Below are 22,474 nucleotides of genomic sequence, written 5' to 3'. Positions count from 1 at the left end.
ATTTCAACTCCCTTTTTGCATCTTCAGTATTTGGAGAAGAGAAAACCAGGCACTCTGATTTATACGTGTTAACTCAATACCCACAACAATTCATATTTCAAACATAAATAAACTAAGACCCAAAGTAGTCAAATGAGTTGCTTAATATCTCAGAGCTATCTAGGAATGGGAACCATATCTGCTGGATACGAAAACTTGTGCACTTTTCACTATGTAACGAATAGTGACTTTTGAACAGCATGATATCCTGAATCATCAAAGAAATACTCAATTATGCTTTTGTTCTTATATTTATTAAGGAAGAAGAGCAGACAAATACAGTTAGAAAGATTATGAACCGTCAACAAGAATTGAAAGTGATAAAGATTTTCTGTTAAACTTTGTGTTATTAAAATGCTGTTAACCAGAGCAACCTCTTTGCCAGATTCCTCAATCAGTCAAGGTTGTATTACATATTGAACAGGGTGGTTGTGTTACATACTAATTCAGGTATATATTCACTAATGTCTTTCATATTGAGTTCAGAGTTGGAAATAGTTTTTTTTTTGTGGGTTTTTTTTTTTTTTTTAGTATATGTTTTTAATTGGATATTTCCCAGTGTTAAACTCAAAGAAAATCTTCTCCTATTGAGCTTCAGAGCTAAGTTAAGTTTGACAACTGAGAGAGAAGAATCTAAAAGTAAAGGGCTGATCAGTAGCAGCAGTTAGTTAGTAGTGAGGAAATGTCTTATGAGTAGGCAAAGTGGGAAATTACATGATAGCCTGTAAGTATGGCTTATACTCTGGGCAAAGGATGCACCATCATTAGGCAATTGCACACTGAACAACTGCCAGTTAAGTATCATTTTATCCAATTTAGATCTAATGAACTTAGTAGATGAGCTCCCCACTGAATTAAGGAGCAATCAAAGCCTCATTTTGGATTCTGTGCCATCTAGGTCAAGACGTTCCAAAAATGTTGTGTATTACTTGGTACAGAAAAGAGACGACTTTCCTATCCTTCCTTCTGGTTAATTCTTTAACAAATATTTATGAATATGATTTTTGCCATAGGAAATATCATTTGGGGATTGGTAGATAATGATATGACAGAATTGGAAAACTGTTCTTTGCCTTTAAGGAGTTTTATTTCCATTTTTGCTAATGTTTTTCAATTACCTTGAGTCCCTTTTTTTTTAATCGAAAGGATAAAAAGAATTTTATTTAAGTCTAAAAACAAAGTAACTCTCCCCTAGCAAGAAGATTGATAAAAGGTCTTTAGTAAGAGGGATAAGGAACAAAGAGGTGAGGATGTGTTTTGTGTACTCACCTATCTCACAGGTGCAATGACACTGTGGTTTTATTTGGAACTTTCAGGAAGTGCAAAAGATGTGTCAGAAGAAGCCCATGTCTGCCTACCCTGCAGGGAGGGCTGCCCCTACTGTGCTGATGACAGCCCCTGCTTTGTCCAGGAGGATAAGTATTTGCGACTTGCTATCATCTCCTTCCAAGCCCTGTGTATGCTGCTCGACTTCGTTAGCATGCTGGTGGTCTACCACTTTCGCAAAGCAAAGGTAAACCCAGGTACCCTGGTTATGAGCTTCCTTTTATTATGAAGTGACTTCTTTTCTCAAGCAACTAGAGTTTTTCCATGTTCCACTTGCTTCTCTATTTAGCAAAAGTCTTCCTATAATATAATCAGACTAGAGTATGAACATTATATTCTTTAGCTCTCTCTTCCCAGGAGAAATAGGGATTGAAAATATAGAATCTTATTATAACATTTTCTTCTACAGAATGTTTCCCCCTATTTAGCCTGAAGTTTGAGTATTTTATTGCCTTAAAGAACTCTCTTTTTTATCTCTTTGCCTTCTAGAAGAACTTATTCTGCCAGTACCCAAAGTATTGTTAATTTTTTTCATATTTTGAAAGCTTTTTGATATTTATTATATTTAATTTTTATTTCTCTTAGCTATATTTGAAGTGGCAAATGGACTTGACTTTTTTGAGCAAATGTATTCAAAGTATAATGATAGTTTGAAGAATAAATTTACTCATGAGCTTATATTTGGGCTTATATTAGTGTCCCGGGATAACAGTGATCCTACAAAGAGCTTATATGGCTTTTGAGAGAGCGTGTCCTTCGGTACTGTTCTGAGAAATCAAACAGTAGTATAGACATTTATATGCTTCTCAGTCATGGGTGGATGAAATGGTAAAATGTTCAGGGCAAAGCTTTCTGGGGAGTTGTCTTCACTTGGTCACCCAATTAATTATATGTTGCCAGTGGTGTTGTCAGAATTTGTGGTTCTCTTGCTTTCAAAAACTTATTTGTGCCATTGGGGAAAAAAATACAAAGCCTAAAGTTTCCACCTTTTCTGAATTCAAATGACCCCTTCGTGTTAGCAAAGTTGTACAGATTGGTTTAGATAACAGAGCTCATCAGAAGCATGAAGTGTTCCCTTTAGAAATTTAAAAAATAAAACAACTCTCTGAATGGCATCTATTACAAGGCCTCCAGTCAACATTTTAAAAAATCCCCTCTCTTGAGATTGTAAGAGAATGTATCCATTATGTTAATGTTACAGACTCTAATAGTAATTTTAAATAGACAGTTTCATTGACAGAAGCATACAACACAAAATCAAGCTTTAAGTCAGCAAGAAAGTGCAGACAGGCAAATTGCTCTTGATTTAACCAATACTTGTCTTTCTTTTGAAACAAAATATGTGTTAAATTGTATATATAATAAAGTAGCAGGCAAGTAGAGTGGAGAAATATCCAACCACCATTACCTAGATAAAATTAATTAGTTGTTGTTGTTTTTTAAAAACCTGTCACTGGCAGAGCAGATAGAATTGAAAGTTCTATTAATAAACTGCTGTGAAATCACTCTATATAATGCCATTCATTCACACAGGGGATAACAGAATTTTACTTTATTATAATCATTAATGATTGCTGTGCTAAGTGAAGTTAGTGATACATGATGGGTAGAATATTACATTGGATATTAAGAAAACTGAGATAGTTCTTGCTAGACCAAAGTCTTAATCTTTGTTGATGTTACTTAACATTTCCAAAATTATTAACTTTTCAAATTTCTCTGGACCTTCATATGAAATGCTACTTTATAGGGCTTTCATGAGAATTGGTATCTTTACATATCATTTGGTGAAATTTCTGTGGATACAAACTAGCTGGAATAATAAATAATAATAATAAATAATATTGATATTATATTAATATTATTAATAATAATTAATAATTAATTAGACTTTATTGAGTTTTAAGATGGTCGCCTTTTGAAGAATCAGTTTTCACAGAATGTGACATAACATAGAGGGGATTATTTTTAGGAAACAATATAGGGTAATAAAGTCAGTGAACATGGATCTAGTATATTGATGAAAGGAAACATTTGGTGAACTTTTCTCTTCTGATTTCAACTACCAAAAAGAATGATTAATTATCAAAGCAGTAAACCATTTCCTATGTGGAAATTGCATGTTTATGGCAGGTAGACATTGGCTTTGCTTTTTAAAGTTTTTATGTCTTTGCAGCATTTCTTTGCATAAAGCAGAAAACTGGTGATCCCTTTTGAAGTTCTACTGATGTCTTATGAGTTTCCCATTGCATTGCCTACCCACCAATAATTAAAAGAACAAAAACCTTAATCTACCAGTTTACATCTATTTTGACAAAAGAGGAAAACCTTAGTTTCAACATAGAAGTAGCATAATATTGTGGGTAAGTGTGCAGACCCTAGAGTCAGACTGTTTAGACTCGAATCCTGTCTTAGCCCCACGAATGCTATTACACTTTGGAGAAAATTGCCTAGCTTTACTTTGACTAGCTTTTTCCTCTGTAAAATGGGGCTTAACACACCATATGCAAAAATTAATTTAAAAATGGGTTATACACCTAAATATAAGGTTCAAAACTAAGAAACATATTTTTAGAAGAAAACATAGGCATACATCTTCATGATCTTGGGTTAGGCCATGTTTCTTAGTTAGAGCATGAAAAGCATAAATGACAAAAGGAAAAAATAAACAAATTGGACTTCATTAAAATTAAAAACTTTTGTAGATCAAAGGACATCATCAAAAAGGTTAAAAAGACAACCCATAGGCTAGCAGGAAATATTTGTAAATCATACTAGAACCTAGAACATATAAAGAATAAAAAGATTAAAAATGGGCAAGGGATCTGAATAGATATTTCTCCAAAGAAGATATACAAATGGCCAATATGCATATGAAAAAAATGCTCAAGAACATTAGTTATTAGGAAAATTCAAATCAAGCCCCCAGCACATACTAGCATAGCTAAAAATAAAAAGACAGTAACTAGTGTTGTTGAGGATGTGGAGAAATTGAAACTCTAATGGCAGCCACTTTGGAAGATAGTTTAGCAGTCCCTCAAAAATTAAGCATACACTTATAATGTGACCCAGTAATTCCACTTCTAGGTATATGCCCAGGAGAATTGAAAACATATGTCCACAATGGCCAAAATAAAAAACATAGGAAATAATAAGTGGTGGCAGGGATGTGGAGAAAAAAGAACCCTTGTGTACTGTTGGTGGGAATGCAAACTAGTGTAGCCACTGTGGAAAACAGTATGGAGGTTCCTCAAAAAGTTAAAAATAGAATTACCAGCTGACCTAGTAATTTCATTACTGGGTATTTAACCCCCCAAAATGAAAACACTAATTCGAGAAAATATACGCATCCCATGTTTATTGCAATATTACTTACAACAATCAAGATATGGAAACAACCCAAGTGTCCATCAATAGATGAATGGATAAAGATGTAATGTGTGTGTATAACAGAATATTACCCATAGAAAAAAGATGAGATATTGCCATTTGCAACAATGAGGATGGATCTAGAGGGTATAATGCTAAGTCAGAGAAAGACAAATATATTTCACTCCTATGTTGAATTTAAGAAACAAAACAAATGAGAAAAAAAAGAAAAAGAGACAAACATAAAACTGACTCTTAAATGCAGAGAACAAACTCATGATTGCTGGGAGGGAGGGAGGGAGGGAGGTAGAATAAAGTGGATTAAGAGTATACTTACCTTCATGTGCACTGAGAAATGTATAGAACTGTCAAATCATTCTATTGTACACCTGAAACTAATAAAAAAGAAGAAAACATTTGCCTACGCAAAAATGTTCACACAGATGTTCATAGCAGATTATTTATAATAGCCAAAAAATGGAAACAACTCAACTGTTCATCAGTTGCTGAATGGTTAAATAAAATGTGGTATATCCATTAAATGGAATATCTTTTTGTCAATAAAAAGGAATAAGTACTGACACATGCTACAACATGGTTGAATCTTAAAAACATGTTAAATGAAAGAAAATATTCATGAAAGATCATTTATATAAAGTTTACCTTTATATGAAATGTCCAGAATAGGCAAATCAATAGAGCCAAGTAGATTAGTGGTTGTCAAAAGATACAAGGAGGGAAGAATGGGGTGTGACTGCTAATAGGTTCTAGGTTTCTTTTGCAGGGGATGAAAATTTTCTAAACTTAGGTTATGGTAATACATTTCACAAGTCTGTCAGTATACTAAAAACCACTGGCTTGTACAGTTTACAAGGATAAAGGTATATTAATTATATCTCAATAAAGCTATTACAAAAATTTTTAAAGGAGTTTATTACTTACCTGACAGGATTCTTTTGAAGATATAATGCGATAATTCATATAAAGTACCTTACTAGACATTTGTCTTTTATTATTATATTATTTTAGACCACTTTGTGAAATTAATAAGCTGTTTGCCTCTTTTTAGGGGTTAAGTATGGCATTTTTTTAAAGATTCTTTAATTTATTCATTGAGAGAGAGACAGAACACACAAGTCGGGGGAGACAGAGGGAGAGGGAGAAGCAGACCCGCAGTTGAGCCAACCAGGGACCCTGATGTGGGTCTTCATCCCAGGACCCTGAGATCATGACCTGAGGTGAAGGCAGATACTCAAGCATCTGAGCCACCCAGGAGCCCTGAGTATGATATTCAAAATAGCTTAAAAGATAAGGTATTGAAAAATATAGCCAGTGGGATTCTAGGCAGTGGGATTCTAGGCAATGGAATTCTAGGCAATAAATTCATTTAAATTTTCTTTATAATTGCAAACAGTCATCTTGTACTAATCTTAATAGGTTGTCCAGATAGCTGAAATGAACAAAACAGCGATGGTACAGATTCTTTTATTTTGGCTGCATTTTCATCATGAAAGAATGGAAGGAATGCTAAACTGTAAGCAGGATAGTTTCACTTGGTTGTCTCAAGTGAAAAAAAAATCTTTTATTTTTAGTTTTTTAATTCAACAATTATTTATTGAGAATCTGCTATTGCTAGGCATTGTGATACCCAATATAATTTGAAGAATAAATGAGAGTATTCCTTTTTTATTTAATAAATTTATTTTGTTTTTTAATTTAAACTCAGTTAGCCAACACATTATTAGTTTCAAATGTAGAGAACAGTAATTCGTCAGTTGCATATAACACCCAGTTCTCATCACATCACATGCCATCCTTAATACCCACCACCCAGTTACCCCATTCCCCCACCCCACCTCTCCTCCAGCAACCCTCAGTTTGTTTCCCATAGTAAAGAGTCTCTCATGGTTTGTCTCCCTCTCTGATTTCTTCCTGTTCAGTTTTCCCTCCCGTCCTTTTTTATCCTCTTCACTGTTTCTTATATTCCACATATGATTGAAACCATGTGATAATTGTCTTTCTCTGGTTGACTTATTTCAGTCAGCATAATACCTTCCAGTTTCATCCATGTTGATGTAAATGGTAATCATTCATCCTTTCTGATGGCAGAGTAATATTCCAGTGTGTGTGTGTGTGTGTGTGTGTGTGTGTGTGTGAGATCTTCTTTATCCATTCACCTGTCAGTGGACATCTTGGCTCTTTCCATCGTTTGTCTGTTATGGACATTGCTTCTATAAACTTTGGGGTGCATGTGCCCCTTCATATCACTGCATTTGTATCTTTGGGGTAAATACCTAGTAGTACAATTGCTGGGTCGTAGGGTAGCTCTATTCTTAACTTCTTGAGGAACCTCCATACTATTTTTTCAGAGTGGTTGTACTAGCTTGCATTCCCACGAACAGTGTAAAGATTTCGCCTTTCTCTACATCCTTGCCAACATATGTTTTTTCCTGACTTGTTAGTGTTTCCCATTCTGTCTGGAGTGAGGTGGTATCTCATTGTGGTTTTGATTTGAATTTCCGTGATGGCTAATGATGCTGAACATTTTTTCATGTGTCTGTTGGCCATTTGTATGTCTTCCTTAAAGAAATGTCTGTTCATGTCTTCTTCCCATTTTTTGACTGGATTATTTGGTTTTTTGGATATTGAGTTTGATAAGTTCTCTGTAGATCTTAGTTGCTAGCCATTTATTTGATATATCATTTGCAAATATCTTCTCCCAGTCTGCAGGTTGATTTTTTAGTTTTGTTGACTTTCCTTTTGCAGTCCCAGAGGTGAAAGATTGTGGCCCCCTTTGTATCATAAACCCTCAGGGATAAGCAGTCTTCACTTTTGCCTGTGCCAAACTCTGCAGACTGCTGCGTGTGCACCCATGCCAATCCCCCCTCGGGAGGGAGGAGGGTTGCCAGGAGTCTGCTGCCTGCAGCGCCCCCCACCCAGAGAGTGGTCGCTGGATCGTGTGCTCACCCATGCTGCCCCTCCAGGAGGAAGGAAGAGCATTGCTGAGTTTCTGTCCTTTGCTGGGCCTCCACACTGACAATGGTTGCCTCTTCCTGCCACAGTTCTAGTTTATGGCAAACTGAGCTAAGAGCCCACTCCTGGGCTTGCTGACCATAGCTGGTTTCCCTGCTCAAATGCTTGGGAAGTCTGCTGGCTCAGGCACCCCCATTCTTTCTGTGACCCCAGGGATCCTGAGGCCACACTGTCCCACCTAGGATTCTTCTCCCCTTGCCACATGAGTACCTTTCAGCAGGGACGTTTCTCACTGGAGCAGTCTTCTAAAGTTTCTGATTTGCACTCCAGGCCTATCGCTTTCCACTGTCTTTCAGAAGTTCCTTCCCAACCACTGTTTCTCTTCTGATATATCCAAACCTCAGATTCACTTCTCCACACCTCTTACCTTGCAAAATGTGGTCACTTTTCTATGTGTGGAATTCCAGCAGTTCTTTTCTTACATCACAGGTTGAATTCACAGGTGTTCAGAATGAGTTGATAGATATCTAGCTAAATTCAAGGGACCGGATGAAATGAGATCCCCTACTCTTCCTCCATCTTGCCTACCCCCTCAAAAACAATCTTTTAAATACCCAAACTCCACAAGTGCTCGATCACATACGCATCTGCAATTACACAAATATTTCTATAGTGATGATCATCTTTAAAAAGCATTTACTGTGCATTTACTTTTATGTAGCTTTTTGTTCTTTTTATGGGTGATTTAGTGTACAACTAAATTATAGTTATTCACTATTCATATTTATCTATATCACTGACCTTTCTAGGAAGGTTCTTTCCTTTACCTTCAAAATGGGAAAGTTACAGAAATCTTGGGAGATTATCAATTATGAAGTCATGGAACACTTGCTTCTTGTGTTATTACAGTGGTAACAGTTTAAAAGTTGATAATTTAAATAAATCTGTTACCAGTTTCCTGGTTTTTATTTAGAAAGATGACAGGAATACCTGGGTGGCTCAGTCAGTTAAGCGTCTGACTTTGACAAATGTCGTGATCCCAGGGTCCTGGGATCAAGTCCTGCATCAGGCTCCTTGCTCAGGGGGGAGTCTTCTCCTTTTCCCTCTGCTCTTCCCCCTGTTCAGTGCTTGCGCTCTCTCTCGCTCTCTCTCTCTCTCTCTCTGACAAATAAATAAATAAAATCTTTAAAAGAAAAAAGATGACAAACTATGAGAACTAGAGAATGAAGCAACCCCTCTTTTCAAAGAAAAGAAAACCCCGCTTCTGAGAGACTGTCAGTTGCATGAAGTTACCCATCTAGGTTGGGATAGTTACATATTTATGTTTTGTCTTACTCCAGCACAGAGAATAAACCATCTAGAAGATTAAAAGTATTAAGTGACTAGATTGCGGCTCATTGAAAAAAGAGTAGAAAAGATTAGTTGAAATCAAGGGTGAGGTTAAAATATGGAATGAACTCCATGAGAGCCTAGGTATCCTTTTTTAGTCCCTTGCCAGAAAGAACTTTCTGGGGTTTTCTAGTAGCACTGCAAAGAGGAGAAAAAAGTGAGTCAGTGTTCGTAAGATAAAAACTGACCAGTCACCTAAGTGAAACTTGAATACAACTATCATTAAGTCTTTTTTTTTTTTTTTTAAAGATTTTATTTATTTGAGACAGCAAGAGAGAGAGCATGAGCAGTGAGTGCTGGGCTCAAGAAGAAGGGAGAAGCATACTACTTGCTGAGCATGGAGCCCAACACAAGGGCTCCATCACAGGACCCCAGAATCATGACATGAGCTGACAGCAGACACTTAACCAACTGAGCCACCCAGGCACCCCGTCTTATTATTAAGTCGTGATAGAAATTTCTCCTGTGGATTCTTAGAATATTGTTAAATGTACTGAATGATAAACATTCTTAACAGAATAATTTTTATAACCTTATTTCTGTGAATTTTCTTGAAAGTGTGCTAACGATTTAATGTTTAAATATAGCATAGGCAAATTAGTTCTATAGAGTTATCACAAATGTGGTCCTGATACATTGTTCTTTGCTATTTAATATGAAGGCAAGGATACTTCTAGAATATCTAGGTTAGAGCTGGCCAGCGTGCATCACACATGCCACCACTACAAGACGGTGATGGACACATATGGTCCTCTTTCCCATTGATCCAGAATCAGCATCAAAACCCCTCTCATTAAGCAGGACTCCCCCAGGTTCTATGCACAAAATCTGGTTACCATCCTGGATCTAGAAAAATGGGAGGACTGCAAATTCATCACATAAACTCTCTTAAATATTGTTGTTCTTTCCTGAGTTTTCAAAAGGTATTCACTGAGTGACACCAAATTTGAGGTTCTGCTCCCTGTCAAATCGAATGGCAGCTTCTCCTGTTTCTACTGAGTGTGAAGCTGTGTGCTACAGTGGTGAGTCAAGCTGGTGACAGAACTGATATGTGCTAAGGAAGGCTGAGGCATCTAGTCAGGCATGCTCCTAAAAAGCAGGTAGAATCTGAGACTTAGGCCCACTTCCCTTTGTCCAGCATGTGAGCCATATTTTTTATCCAATTACAGCAGAATTCATGATAGGTAGCATCTTAAATGCTTTTAGCATGTAGACTCTATTTCATTTAGCCCCTGTTAGAAATGGATCCCTTGAAAACATCACCCTCTTTTATTTATTAGACTTTTTCTGTGAATTCACAGAAATAAGCACATTCACAGATCAAAAATAGGAAAAGTGGTGGCAGTATCAAACCCAGCAGCTGATCTGTTCATGTAGACAACATGCGAATATGCTGTAATGACAACAGAGAAAAGTTCTCCCTTGTAAAGTGAAATACTAAGAGACATAAGGATGATACAGAAATTTGTCTTTTAGTTGCACTCTTTCTCCAGGGAAGTCTAATTATAAGTACATTTAGTTAAATGAGGTTTACCTACGCCAAAAATATCAGCTCTGCAATTAAGTACCGACAATCATTGGTCAAAGGTTAGTTGAACACTTTATCATTTTAAACAACACAAACTAGATTTCATTATATTTTAGGTGAGGTTTGTAATATGATACCACAAATAGCAAATTAAATTTTACTCTTAAATAATTAAGAAAACTAGTGATACACATTTGTCCTTATGCCCTTGGTTAATGATTAAATCTGTCAACAAGCTAAATGATTGTGACCCCAGTGAGATCTTCTAAAATAGCAATTTTAAAACAGTGTTTTAAAGATGCTGAATATTAAATATTTTGAAATTATTTTTGTTTTTAAACAAATAATATGACAAGTAAAATATTTTTCTTTTTTTTTTTTTGGACTAGTAAAATATTTTTCTATTGGCTGTTTCAAAGAGAATTGTTTGTTACAGCTTAATGTCAAGTGTTAGTATAATTTATTTCCAAATGAAAAATTTGAAAGAGAGAAGATACACTGGAAGGAACAGCAGCATATTCCACTTCTGAAAATAATCATTTGCTTGATTTAGTCTTAGTAGATTTTAGCATGTTTTGTTTGAGCTTAGTAGTTTGGGGGAAAAACAAGTGATACTCGTTTTTTAAAAGTGAGCTTATTGTGTTTTGTGTTTTCCCTTACATTCCTATAGTAGTTCTTTTTTTAATTAGAAACTAGTTGACAAGGGATTTTATAGCTGTACATTTTTGGTTTGGAAAATTAGATGCTTTTAATATAGACTATGATTTGTTAATAAAATTCTACTAGGCTCATTATGATGTACTAACACCTATTTTGGTGAAATAAAGGGAGAGACATAACTTTTTTATTGTGCTGAATATACATAACACATAATTTACCATTTTTAATTCAGTGCCATGAAATACATTCACAGTATTGGGCAGCCATCATCACTATCCATTCCAGAACTTTTCATCATTCCAAACTGAACTCTGTAGCTCTTGGTAACCTCTCTTCTACTTTATGTTCTGCAAATTTGTCTTTGGAAAGTGTCTCATATAAATGAAATCAAACACTATTTGTCCTTTCCTATCTGGCTTATGTCACTTAGCATAATGTTTTAAAGTCTCATCCATGTTGTAGCATTTATCAGACTTGATTCCTTTTAATTGCAAATAATATTCCATTGTATGCATTTAAGATATTTTGTTTCATCAGTTTAGCTGTTGATGAATATTTGGATTTTTTCACCTTTTGGCTATTGTAAATAATACTACCATGAACATGGCTGTACAAGAGTCTGTTTGAGTCTATGATTTCAGTTCTTTGGCTATAACCTGGGAATGGAATTACTGAATCCTATGATCATTCTGTATTTACCTTTTAGAGGAGTCACCAGACAATTTTCCATGGAGGCCAGACCATTTGATATTTTTACCAATAATTCATGAGGATCCCAGTTCCTTCACATCTTTACCATCATTTGTTATTTTCTATTTGTTTGTTTTTAATAATGGCCATCTAAAGAATGAAAGTGGTATCTTTTTGTGGTTTTGATTTGCAAGATTAGTGACAGTTGAGCGTCTTTTCATGTGCTTATTGACTATTTGTATGTCTTCATTGCAGAAATGTTTATTCAAGTCTTTCGCTCGCTTGAATCAGGTTATTTGGTTTTTCATCATTACAGCGTAAGAGTTCTTTATATGTTCTAAATATTAATCATTTATCAGATGTTTTTTTATCCGGTTCTCTGGGTTGTCTTTTCATTCTCTTCCATGTATTCTTTGGCACCCAAAAGTTTTTCATTTTGATAAAACTCAATTTACCTGCACTTTCTTTTGTTGCCTGTGCTTTTGGTCTCATATCTGAGAAATCATTCCCAAAGCCAAAGTCATAAAGCTTTTATTGTATGTTTTCTTCTAGGAGTTCTATACTTTTAGGCCTTACATTTAGATCTTCAATCCATTTCGAGTTAATTTTTGTGTATACGGTGAAGTAAGGACCAACTTCACTCTTTGGCATGTGAATATCTATTTTCCCAGCACCATCTGTTGAAGAGACTATCATTTCCCCATTGCATGGTCTTAGCAACTTTATCAAAGATCATTTGACTACAAGCATGAGGGTCTCTATTCTGGGCTCTCTATTCTGTTCCATTGATCTGTGCCTTTACGCCAGTACAACACTGTTTTGATTACCATGGCTTTGTAGTAGCTTTGAAGTAACCTTTAAAATTATGAGGTGTGAGGCCTCCAACTTTTTCTTCTTCTCAAGATTGTTTCAGCTCTTTGGAGCCACTTGATATTTCATAAGAATTTCTGTTTTTCCCAGAAAAACCATCAGAATTCGAATAGGGACTACATTGGAACTGTAGATCCCTTGGCTATTATTGCCATCTTTACAATATTAAGTCTTCTGATCCATGAACACAGGATACCCTTCTACTTATTGATGTCTTTTTTTTTTTTCTTTTTTTTTCAACATTGTTTTGTAGTTTTCATTATACAGGCCTTTTGTCTACTTGGCTAAATTTATTCCTAAGTATTGTGACATATCACTTTTCACAAATTGATTTTGTGATTTGTATTCTTCTTCAATTAAATGGATGCTTTCACATATTATCTTCCATACTGCCAATCAACCACGTCTATAATTTTCCTTTTATACTTAGTAATTGATATTCCTCTCTCATGCTCTTCATTTTCTTTTCCATCTATGGAAGAGAGGTACAGCATGATACATGAAAAAGGGTAGAATGGCTAGAAGCCAGAAACTAGTACCTTCAATGCAGCTGTAGAGGTACTATAGAATTTGCATACTGATTTACAAAATGTTTTTCTTTCTAAAGATTTACTTATTTATTTTAGAGAGGTGATTGCAGAGGGAGAGGGAAGGGAGTTTTAAGCGGACTCCAAGCTAAGCAGGGAGCCTGACTCGGGGCTTTATCTCCTGACTCTGAGATCATGACCCTGAGATCATGACCTGAGCCAAAACCAAGAGTCAGACGTTTAATGAATGCACCACCCAGGTGTCCTCAAAATTTTTTTCTTAAACCTCTTTCAAGTACTAGCCAGTTACTACACTCGACATAGGATGATGTTATTTATTTCTGTACATTTGTGATATATTTTCCCTTAATTTATTTCCCTAAGGATGAGCGTATTTGTCTTAAATCTTATTAGGTATTTTAATTCTATTGAGCTAATAAAATATCACACAATATCACAACAATAATATTTTATTATTGAATATATGTGAGAAATTTGGCACTTTTATTTTTCCTCCTTCCCATTTTATTAACATGTAACTTATGGATGGTTTCCATCGGTTTTCAATAAGAGTCATTGTGAATTTCAAAGGGGAAACAATTCTTTAAAACATTTCTGATTTCTTGCCCTTGAGTTCTGAATTTTGGCCAATGTGTTTTCAAAATGTATCTTCAAATAGTTTGCTTTGAAAAGGGTAATTTTATACCTATGTCATACCTGACCTCCCACCTCCCCAGCTGTGACTTTACATGGCAACACCCTGGTTAGGGCAGAAATGGGGGGTTACTTTCATTTTCTTTCAAGGTTCTATTATTCCTGTTTCATTTATGTTTCAGAAATGAGCATTGTGGACAGTTTCCAGGGTTGCCCAGTTTTTGTCCTTTATGGAGCAGTATTTCTCATCTGAATACTTACTTATTTATTTACTTTTACCATCACAATATGGTTCTTGTTTCATTGAGGTTGCAAAAAATATGATCTATACTGTCAGACTTCAGAGCTTTTTTTGATACTGAGAAGTCTCGTATGTGTGAGCTTTTATATTCTCTCCTCTCTAGTTAGACTAGGCTTTTCTTTTAAGACCTCCTATTAAGTATAGGTTGGGTCGCAAGGCTTTCTCTTTTTAATATTCTCACTGTATTATGTTTGAATACCTCTCTTGTGAGAAGCTATTTGTCTTCTATGTCATTCTTTTCATTTTCATCAGCTTCGAAGCTGTGGCCCTCTATCTGCAGGTTATTTTAAAATTCAGTAACTGTTTTTAATCTCTGTACTATTGTTCCTTATGTTTTCTCTTTTTCTTTGCAAAAGTTTCAGGGTCAAACAGCCCCGAGTTAAAAGTTAAAATCCTACTTCTTCCGTTTTCTAGATGTGTGACCCTAAGCTTACCTAATTACGTCCTTAATTAGCAGGTCACTTAACCTTTCTAAGTTACTTTTATCATATGTAAAATGGGGACAGTTGTAATGTATATCTAAGGGTTTTTATGAAAAATTAATGAGATAATACGAATGAGTCACTTAGTGTAGTGCCTGATGCGTGCCCAGTATCTCTGCTGCTGCTGCTGTCCCTACCCGTCTCTCTTGCTGTGATTTCAGTCGGGACAAAGTTCTCCTGAACGCCACCAAAAATTCAAGTAAGATGTTCCTCTATTTCTCCTGTTTCTTTTTTTGCTATCAGTCTATCTCAGATGAATTTACTCTTTTCAATTGCACAAATTTGGACTGTTTATTCTTATCTTCTGCAGTATTAGCCTGTAGTCAAAAGGAGGAAGAGCAGAGTAATTCAAAGCCCAGATTTAAGTTAAAAGGAAATAGACAGTTATTAGTTAGAGATGCAGCAAAGGGGTAAAGGGGCCAGAAAGGGGCTGAAACATCCCAGTAGTGACATTTGAGCACTTACTCTTTGGGCTGCTAATAAGGAACAATGACCTTGGAGGGAAGCTCATGTATCTCCTGCCACCCTTTTCACCTGTCACCTCTCCCCACACTGTGTTCAAGTGTGTTTTGTTCTGTGTGCGCTCATTTATACTACAGCTAACCCTGAGCCCACTCACTGCTGAGCCAATGGCCAAGAATTTCTTTTTACAGAATTGGTCACTGGTCAGACCATCATAGTTTTTTTGTTCAGGTTTGTATTTACCTATTTACTGTTTACTCGTCCATGAACATCATTCATTGCTGGTTCTAATGGCTAAGATAGATTTTCTCATTTGTATAATTTTTTAAAAGATTTTTATTTATTTATTTGTTTGTTTTGGGGAGAGAGAGAACATAGAGGAAGAGCGAGAGGGAGAACAAGACCCTCCCCTGAGCACAGAGCCCGATGCCGGGCTGGATCCCAGGACCCTGAGATCACAACTGGAACAGACGGTAGATGCTTAACTGGCTGAACCCCAGGCACCTCTCATTTGTATAATTTTAAAATCATATGAATTTTGGAAAGGGTAAGAGAGATAGTTGCATTATATGCCTTGCTTGCCCTGCTGTCTTACTACAAGTACCTATATTCTGAGGTATTTTATATCAGTTGTAAACTCTTAGAATTGGTATAAATTCTTTTCTGTGAGCTTGGCAAATTTCATATTCAATTTACCTATTTGCTCAACTTCACCACATATTTAATATTAGTATTTTTCTTAAAGTAATACTTACTTCAGCATATGTGTTTCCATTTTCACATAGCTGCCAGTGCAAGACTGATAGGGTAAGCTTGGGTTCATAGTTGTTACAAATTTAAACATGTCTCATTATGTCCCTATGGTAATTTGTTCATCTCGCTTTTGGCATATAACATAAGAAAATGAAGATTATTGTTTTATCGGCATAACTCTTACTAAAAGACAAATGGATTGAAACATATATCAGTTAACATAACAAAATTTAGAAGATTTATTAATTAGTTCCATTAATAAATTATGTTGGATTATTTTATACACTTGTTTCACTGATAGGATGTGTTTGAAGAAGAAATAAATTTATAGGCAACACAGCAAAACAATGCTAAGGTAATTGTAAAGAGAAAGTACGAGTTTCTATAAAATATTTACTTAATTTCCAATTGAAGAGCACTCTGTTATATTCAAAATCAATTTATTTAATATCTACTTTTTATGATCTAGGAGTTAGAGACATTCTGCTGCTATTTGTCATTTATTTATTATTTATTAATCTTATTATATTATAATATATATTATCCTATTATATTAAAATCATTTATTAATAATATATCATGTTAAAATTATATAATAATTTTATAAAATCTTATGTGATTATATTAATTATTAATATTGATTTTATTTATTTAGTAATATTCATTGACAGTATTATGTATTAATATTATAAATATAAATATTATTTATTATTTATCCTTTCTCTTCAAAATGGTGGATTTGATGAGGTAACTTCCAAGCAACTAGGATTCTATGATTCTTTGAATCAGGAGATCTTAATTTGATATACTAATTGTGTAGAAAGGTTAGCCTTGCTGAGGCCATCATTCCTCTGTTGGGTCCGTTATCAAAGGAACGAGACTGAAACAAAGTTACGCAAAGCCTTATACTATGCCAAGCATTAGAAGTTAGACTGAACGGCCAGGGAAACGAGGCTGAGACAAAGTAAAAGTTATGTAAAGCTTTACTCCATGCCAAGCATTAGAAGTCAGACTAACCCGCCAGGGCCGCCTCCGAAGAGAGCGACGCCCCTTGGTCTTTCAGGCTAATTTTTATAGGGCACAGTTGCAGACATCTACATGTGTGACTTTGGCTGATTGGATGTCTCCTACCTGTGTGTTTTAGTAACGGTTACCTGGAACCGATACTAGTAACTGTTGAGGCGTTTATTAAACAACAAAATGGCCTTGTTTTAGGTGTGTGTTTTAGTAACAGTTACCTGGAACTGATATCAATAACTGTTGAGGCATTTATTAAACAACAAAATGTCTACCTAGGCAACATGGAGTCACTATGGCTAAGTAGGCCCAGGCAGTCCCTAGGGGGTTAACATGTTTTAACGTGGAATTGACCCCAAAACCTCTAGCTAACAGATTGTGGACACAAGTGTCATTGTCACTGAATCCAGAGAACTCTTGTAGTGGGTTCAAGAGTTTAGAAAACAGTAACAACAACAATAACAGTGTATAAACTCTAAAATCAAACCTGACTAATAGAGTAAGCAGTTCAGGGGAGTATTGAGTATACAAATAGGAATCATTTCATACCAGCTAATGCGAGATAAATTTTTTAATGACTTATGTGTATATACAGACTCATTCATTGAAGGAATTTCTAGAACATTCCAAGAGTTACCACAGGAGAAAGTATCACGACTTTAAATTCTACACTTTTGTCCTTATGGGAGTGAAAAGATAAGAACCAAGCAGAAGTTATTTCATTTAAAACAAAATATTTTATTTTGTAATATGATGTGTGGTATCATTTGTGGAACTTTATCCTTCCATGAAATATATTTAAACACATATATGAAACATATATATAAACATATAAACCTGAGGGGCGCCTGGGTGTCTCAGTGGTTAAGCTTCTGCCTTCGGCTTAGGTCATGATCCTAGGGTTCCAGGATCAAACCCTGCATCAGGCTCCCTGTTCAGTGGGAAGTCTGCTTCTCCTTCTTCCACTCCACCTGCTTGTGTTCCCTTTCTCGCTGTATCTCTCTCTGTCAAATAAATAAATAAAATCTTTAAAAAACAAAAAAGGAAAGAAAGGCCTGAAATGCTAGGCTTGAAAACTAGAGGAAAAAAACATGTTTTCTGAATTAACCTTCAAATGGTCTTCTTTAAGTTACATAAGTCTGAGTGAGGCCAGCCCCAACATTACAGTGAGGCGCAGGGCCCAGTGTGATCAAGGAAGTGTGGGCTAAGCATCTCTCTTCCAAATATTGGTGCCATGGTCCCCACAGTGTTAGGGCTTCCTGTATCTTGGCCTTGAAAGCTTTCCAGTCTTTAAGGGCTTCCTGTTTAAGTAGGTACTGTCTAAATCGGATTAGCTGTCATGCTAATGAGGAATGGAACATGAGATAAAATGTGATTGCCACCTCCTTTCTGTTTATTGGAGACTGTGTTAAGAAGGATTCAGAGGCAGTGAATGGATCTCTTCTTCAAGGCTATTGTTACTGGCTGATGTTAACAGCCACAGGTGTTAGCAGGAAAACTAGTAACATGTGACCACAGATTTGCCACTCCTTCTCTGGGAGTGTCAGGCTCAGAGGAAATCATGTAGGCGGTAAGAGGGCCTTGTGATAAGAATGGCCCTGAAATGGTGTTGTGTAGGGATAGCCCACTTCTTGAAGAATTCTATCAAAATTCAGGATTTCTACGGATGACAAACTTGCTACCTCTATCCAAGGTATAATAGATTTGCTGTCAGTTATCCCATTCCATAACTTACTAGCCAGGTATTTTGAACTTGATGCAGTCTGAAATGTATGTTGACAGGTGCTTTTCCCTAAATATTTAAAGGTAAGTGTATTTCAAGTAAAATGCAATGCTTTCCAATTTTACTCATTTTTACTTTTCTTCTGACAAATATGCGTGGTATATTTTAATAAAAGTGCCAGAAGAAATTGGATCTTAAAAAATTAGAGTCTCCATCCCAGTACACAATGTGTATCCCCCAGTGTATTTTGTCAACACAAAAATATTTTATGAGCTCTGAGTAGAGCTTAGCCCCCCAGCTCAAATTTAGAGTTTCATTTCTTTTATTCCTCTTGTTACTGTGGAAATTATTTAGCTCACTTGTAGGTTATTTTTCCTTAAAGCTACTTTGATTAGTAATCAGGAATATCTGTTCTTTCTGCTTTTCAACTTGTAAAGAGTGAGCTTTAGAACTAAGTATAATACTTAAACAATTAAAATATTAAAAGGCAAATTGGGGGAAAAAGTGTATTTGATATGCTATGATTCTGAAGGATTAACATTCTTAATATAAAAACAAACAAAACACTCTTAGGAATCAATAAGAAATAGAAGAATGTCCAATAGAAAAATAGGCACAGAACACACATCAGCAATTTGTAAAAACAACAACAATATCAACAATATAAAAATGCATTCCGTATATTCATGAGTAATTACAAAATGCAAATTAAAATAATGACATGTACTTTTATAACAGTAATAATTCTCCGTATTGGCAAAGATGTAAGGACCCAGGTGCTCCCATCTCTTGCTGAGGATTGTATAAATTGGTAGAGACTTGAGATAAAATTTAGGGGTATGTATAATAAACTTAAAAATCCATAGTAGTTTTACTTCCAGGAGTCTTTACTAAAGAAATCATATGTGTGCATGCAAGAATTTATAAATATATTAATATGCGTACGTATGTTTATCATAGCACTATTTATAATATACACAAATGGGGAACAAGTAAGTGTTCAAAATTGGACTAGGACATCCATGCATTTAAACATATGGCCCATAAAAGTGATCTTTTAGAACACCGAATGATGGGAGACAATGTTTTTAATATAGTTGTTTATTCATAACCTCCACCACCACATTTCCACCATTTAATGAGATTTTGTTTCAGCATTTTCCATTTTCCATTTTTCTCTCTTTTCTTCTTATGCAGTCCCTCTATGCCTCCCTCCCTTCATCCCTTTTTCCCATTCATCATCCACCTGCTGAGCATCTACTGAACGCTTGGAACTGTTAAGCGTCCTGGGAATATAGCAATGAACAAAACAAATAAGATCTGCCCTTAAGGGGCTGATGTTGGAGTGTGGGGCCGGTGGAGGTAGGCACTACACAAAACGAAGAAGAATGTATCAAGTGGTAGTAAGTGCTGTGATGAGAAGGAAGTAGTGTAACATCATAGGGTTTGAATTTGGAGTTACAGAATTCTTTCAGCCACCATGTAACTTGATATCTTCCTTTTATATGTGAGTAAAGCAAATCATAAAGAATTTAAGAGACCATTCTAATGTTACATGGGGAAGCTAGGATTAATATCCAGATCTGTTTGACTTTATAACTCATTATATCTCCTAACTATACTGTCTGTCATATGGTTACAACACAATTTTATCTTAAAATCTAAAAAGTAGACGGAGCCAGCCCTGGCCCCACAGTAGTAATCCAAATTCTAGGCCTGCACACATTCTTTTTTTCCGCATTCCCTTATGCCCCATCAAAGCTTACACGTCCTATGCTTCATTCTTGCCAGGTGCCCACTAGTTTAATGGAAAAGCTCTTGCATGGCACAATGGCTCTATATGTTCCTTGGTTCTGCTCATTTGAGTTACTCCATGGTTCTGCTCATTTGAGTTACTGCACAGCCTTGCATTCTAATGGCATCATTTAGTGCTTTAACCCAAGGAGTAACTCAAGTATAATGGTTTAGGGAAGGAAAACTTGCACGCGTGTGTGTATGAAGGTATGTATATAAATACCAGGGAGGCTGGTGATAAGGATAAATACGGGGAGAAGCAAGAAAGTAGAGAAAAATAGTTTAACTGAAGGGAATCTCTTTTCTTTCCGTGATTCTTAAGAAATACCATTTAAATAACCTCCTACTCCATCTGGTGGCAGTAATACTAATTATGAGTTATGAAGAACAACCAGAGTGATTATAACATATTTGTATATACCTTAAGAGACACAAAATGTTTAATGATTTACAAAGCTCCATTTCTCTTCTGAGGCACTTATATTTACTTATGCATAATTGAATGGTAAAGTCAGTTACATATTAAACATACTAAAAATAACTTACTAAAAATTGATGTACTCATAAACTGAATTGCTTGCTATTTGAAAAATATTGTGAGAAACCATCTGTTTTTCCTGAATTCCTTGGATTTTCTTTTTTTTTTTTTTTTTGATTTTCATTTTTAAAGCCATTCAAATATTAGGTAAGCAAATGATTTTACAAAATTATAAATTAATGCTTTCCTGAACTATTCATGAATATTTAGCTAGATTTACAAAGGTGATTTTGATACTGCTTGCCCATGAGATGTTCACAGTGTAGTGAGGGAATGAATATAAGGGAATATGGGATATATGACAACATGTACTATAGCGTGTTGAGCACTTGGTGAGGCAAAAAGGAATAGTGATTAAGGTCACAGAATCTAAAATCCGTTTGTCTACATCTTTCTCCTGGTCTCTCACATAAGAGCTCTTAAACCTTAGGTAAGTTACCAACCGCTCTTTATCTCAGTTTCCTCCTCAGTAATACGGGGGGTTGTGGTGAAGATTAAAATGTGTGTTATGCTTATAAACTTCTTATTAAATTAATGACCTGTGGAAAGTGCTCAGTAAATATTAGCTATTAATAAGGTATGTATAGGATATGATAGTGTAAATAAAAACAAGAGTCATTAAGGGGTGGTCTGGGAAGAGTTCAAAGAAGAAGTGACACTTGAAAAGAATCTTGAAAAATGAATTTCCCTAGTCAGACTAATAGGAGGTAAGAGGGACAGGCTAGGCAGAGAGACATATATGCAAAGATATTGGAGAGCACATGACACATTCAGGGAAATTCAAATATTTCAGATTTTTCAGATTCAGATTTCAAATATTCAGATTTTTCAGGATTCTGAAAAATCTGGCCAAGCATTTTGGATTTTACTTATAGGCCATTGAGATGAATTGTTGATTTGGCTAAAGATGTTAGACATACAGGCATGGCACCACAGAAACATGTTGGTGAGTCATTCAGTCATTCATTCAATGATTTTGAGGGTGCACTAAGTTCCTGGCATTCTTTTTGGATAGTCAACAAAACAGACATGGTCTGTGATCATGGAGTTCTTAATCTTGTAGGGGCAAAGATAAGTGAATAAATAAATTAATAAATACCAGCACTGAAATATGCTATGAAGGAAAGTGACAGAGTAAAGTAAGGGAGTGACTGTTTCAAATTTCTTCTTTTCTTACTTTGAACACTCCCTTAGGAAAGCTCAGAATTTGGAGGGAAGAATGGGGCTGGGGAAAATCTGTTTAGATGGGTTGTTTAGAAGGACTCCTCTGAGGCAGTGTCATTGAATCTGGGGTCCTAAGGATAAGCAGATCCTAGGAAGAGAAAGTGCCCAAGTGTGAAGAAGCTTGCATTGTTTTAGGAACTGAAAGAAGCCAGCAA

At 35.6% G+C, this 22,474-nt stretch overlaps 1 protein-coding gene across 1 annotated transcript in view; it reads left to right on the top strand.

The window, feature by feature from the left end:
- The window catches only part of LOC111155597 (G protein-coupled receptor 158), a 413,796-nt gene that overhangs the window by 217,736 nt on the left and 173,586 nt on the right, over positions 1–22,474 (top strand). The window contains exon 4 of the mRNA XM_022515856.1: positions 1,356–1,552. Within this exon, the coding sequence (XP_022371564.1) occupies positions 1,356–1,552 (197 nt within the window). The remainder of the gene's footprint in view (positions 1–1,355; positions 1,553–22,474) is intronic.

This window comes from Enhydra lutris, unplaced genomic scaffold (genome assembly GCF_002288905.1).
Source record: "Enhydra lutris kenyoni isolate GAN:26980312 unplaced genomic scaffold, ASM228890v2 scaffoldscaffold42, whole genome shotgun sequence".
NCBI lineage: Eukaryota > Metazoa > Chordata > Mammalia > Carnivora > Mustelidae > Enhydra > Enhydra lutris.
The sequence above is the reverse complement of the archived record's forward strand: the minus strand, read 5'-3'. Positions and strand labels throughout refer to the sequence as shown.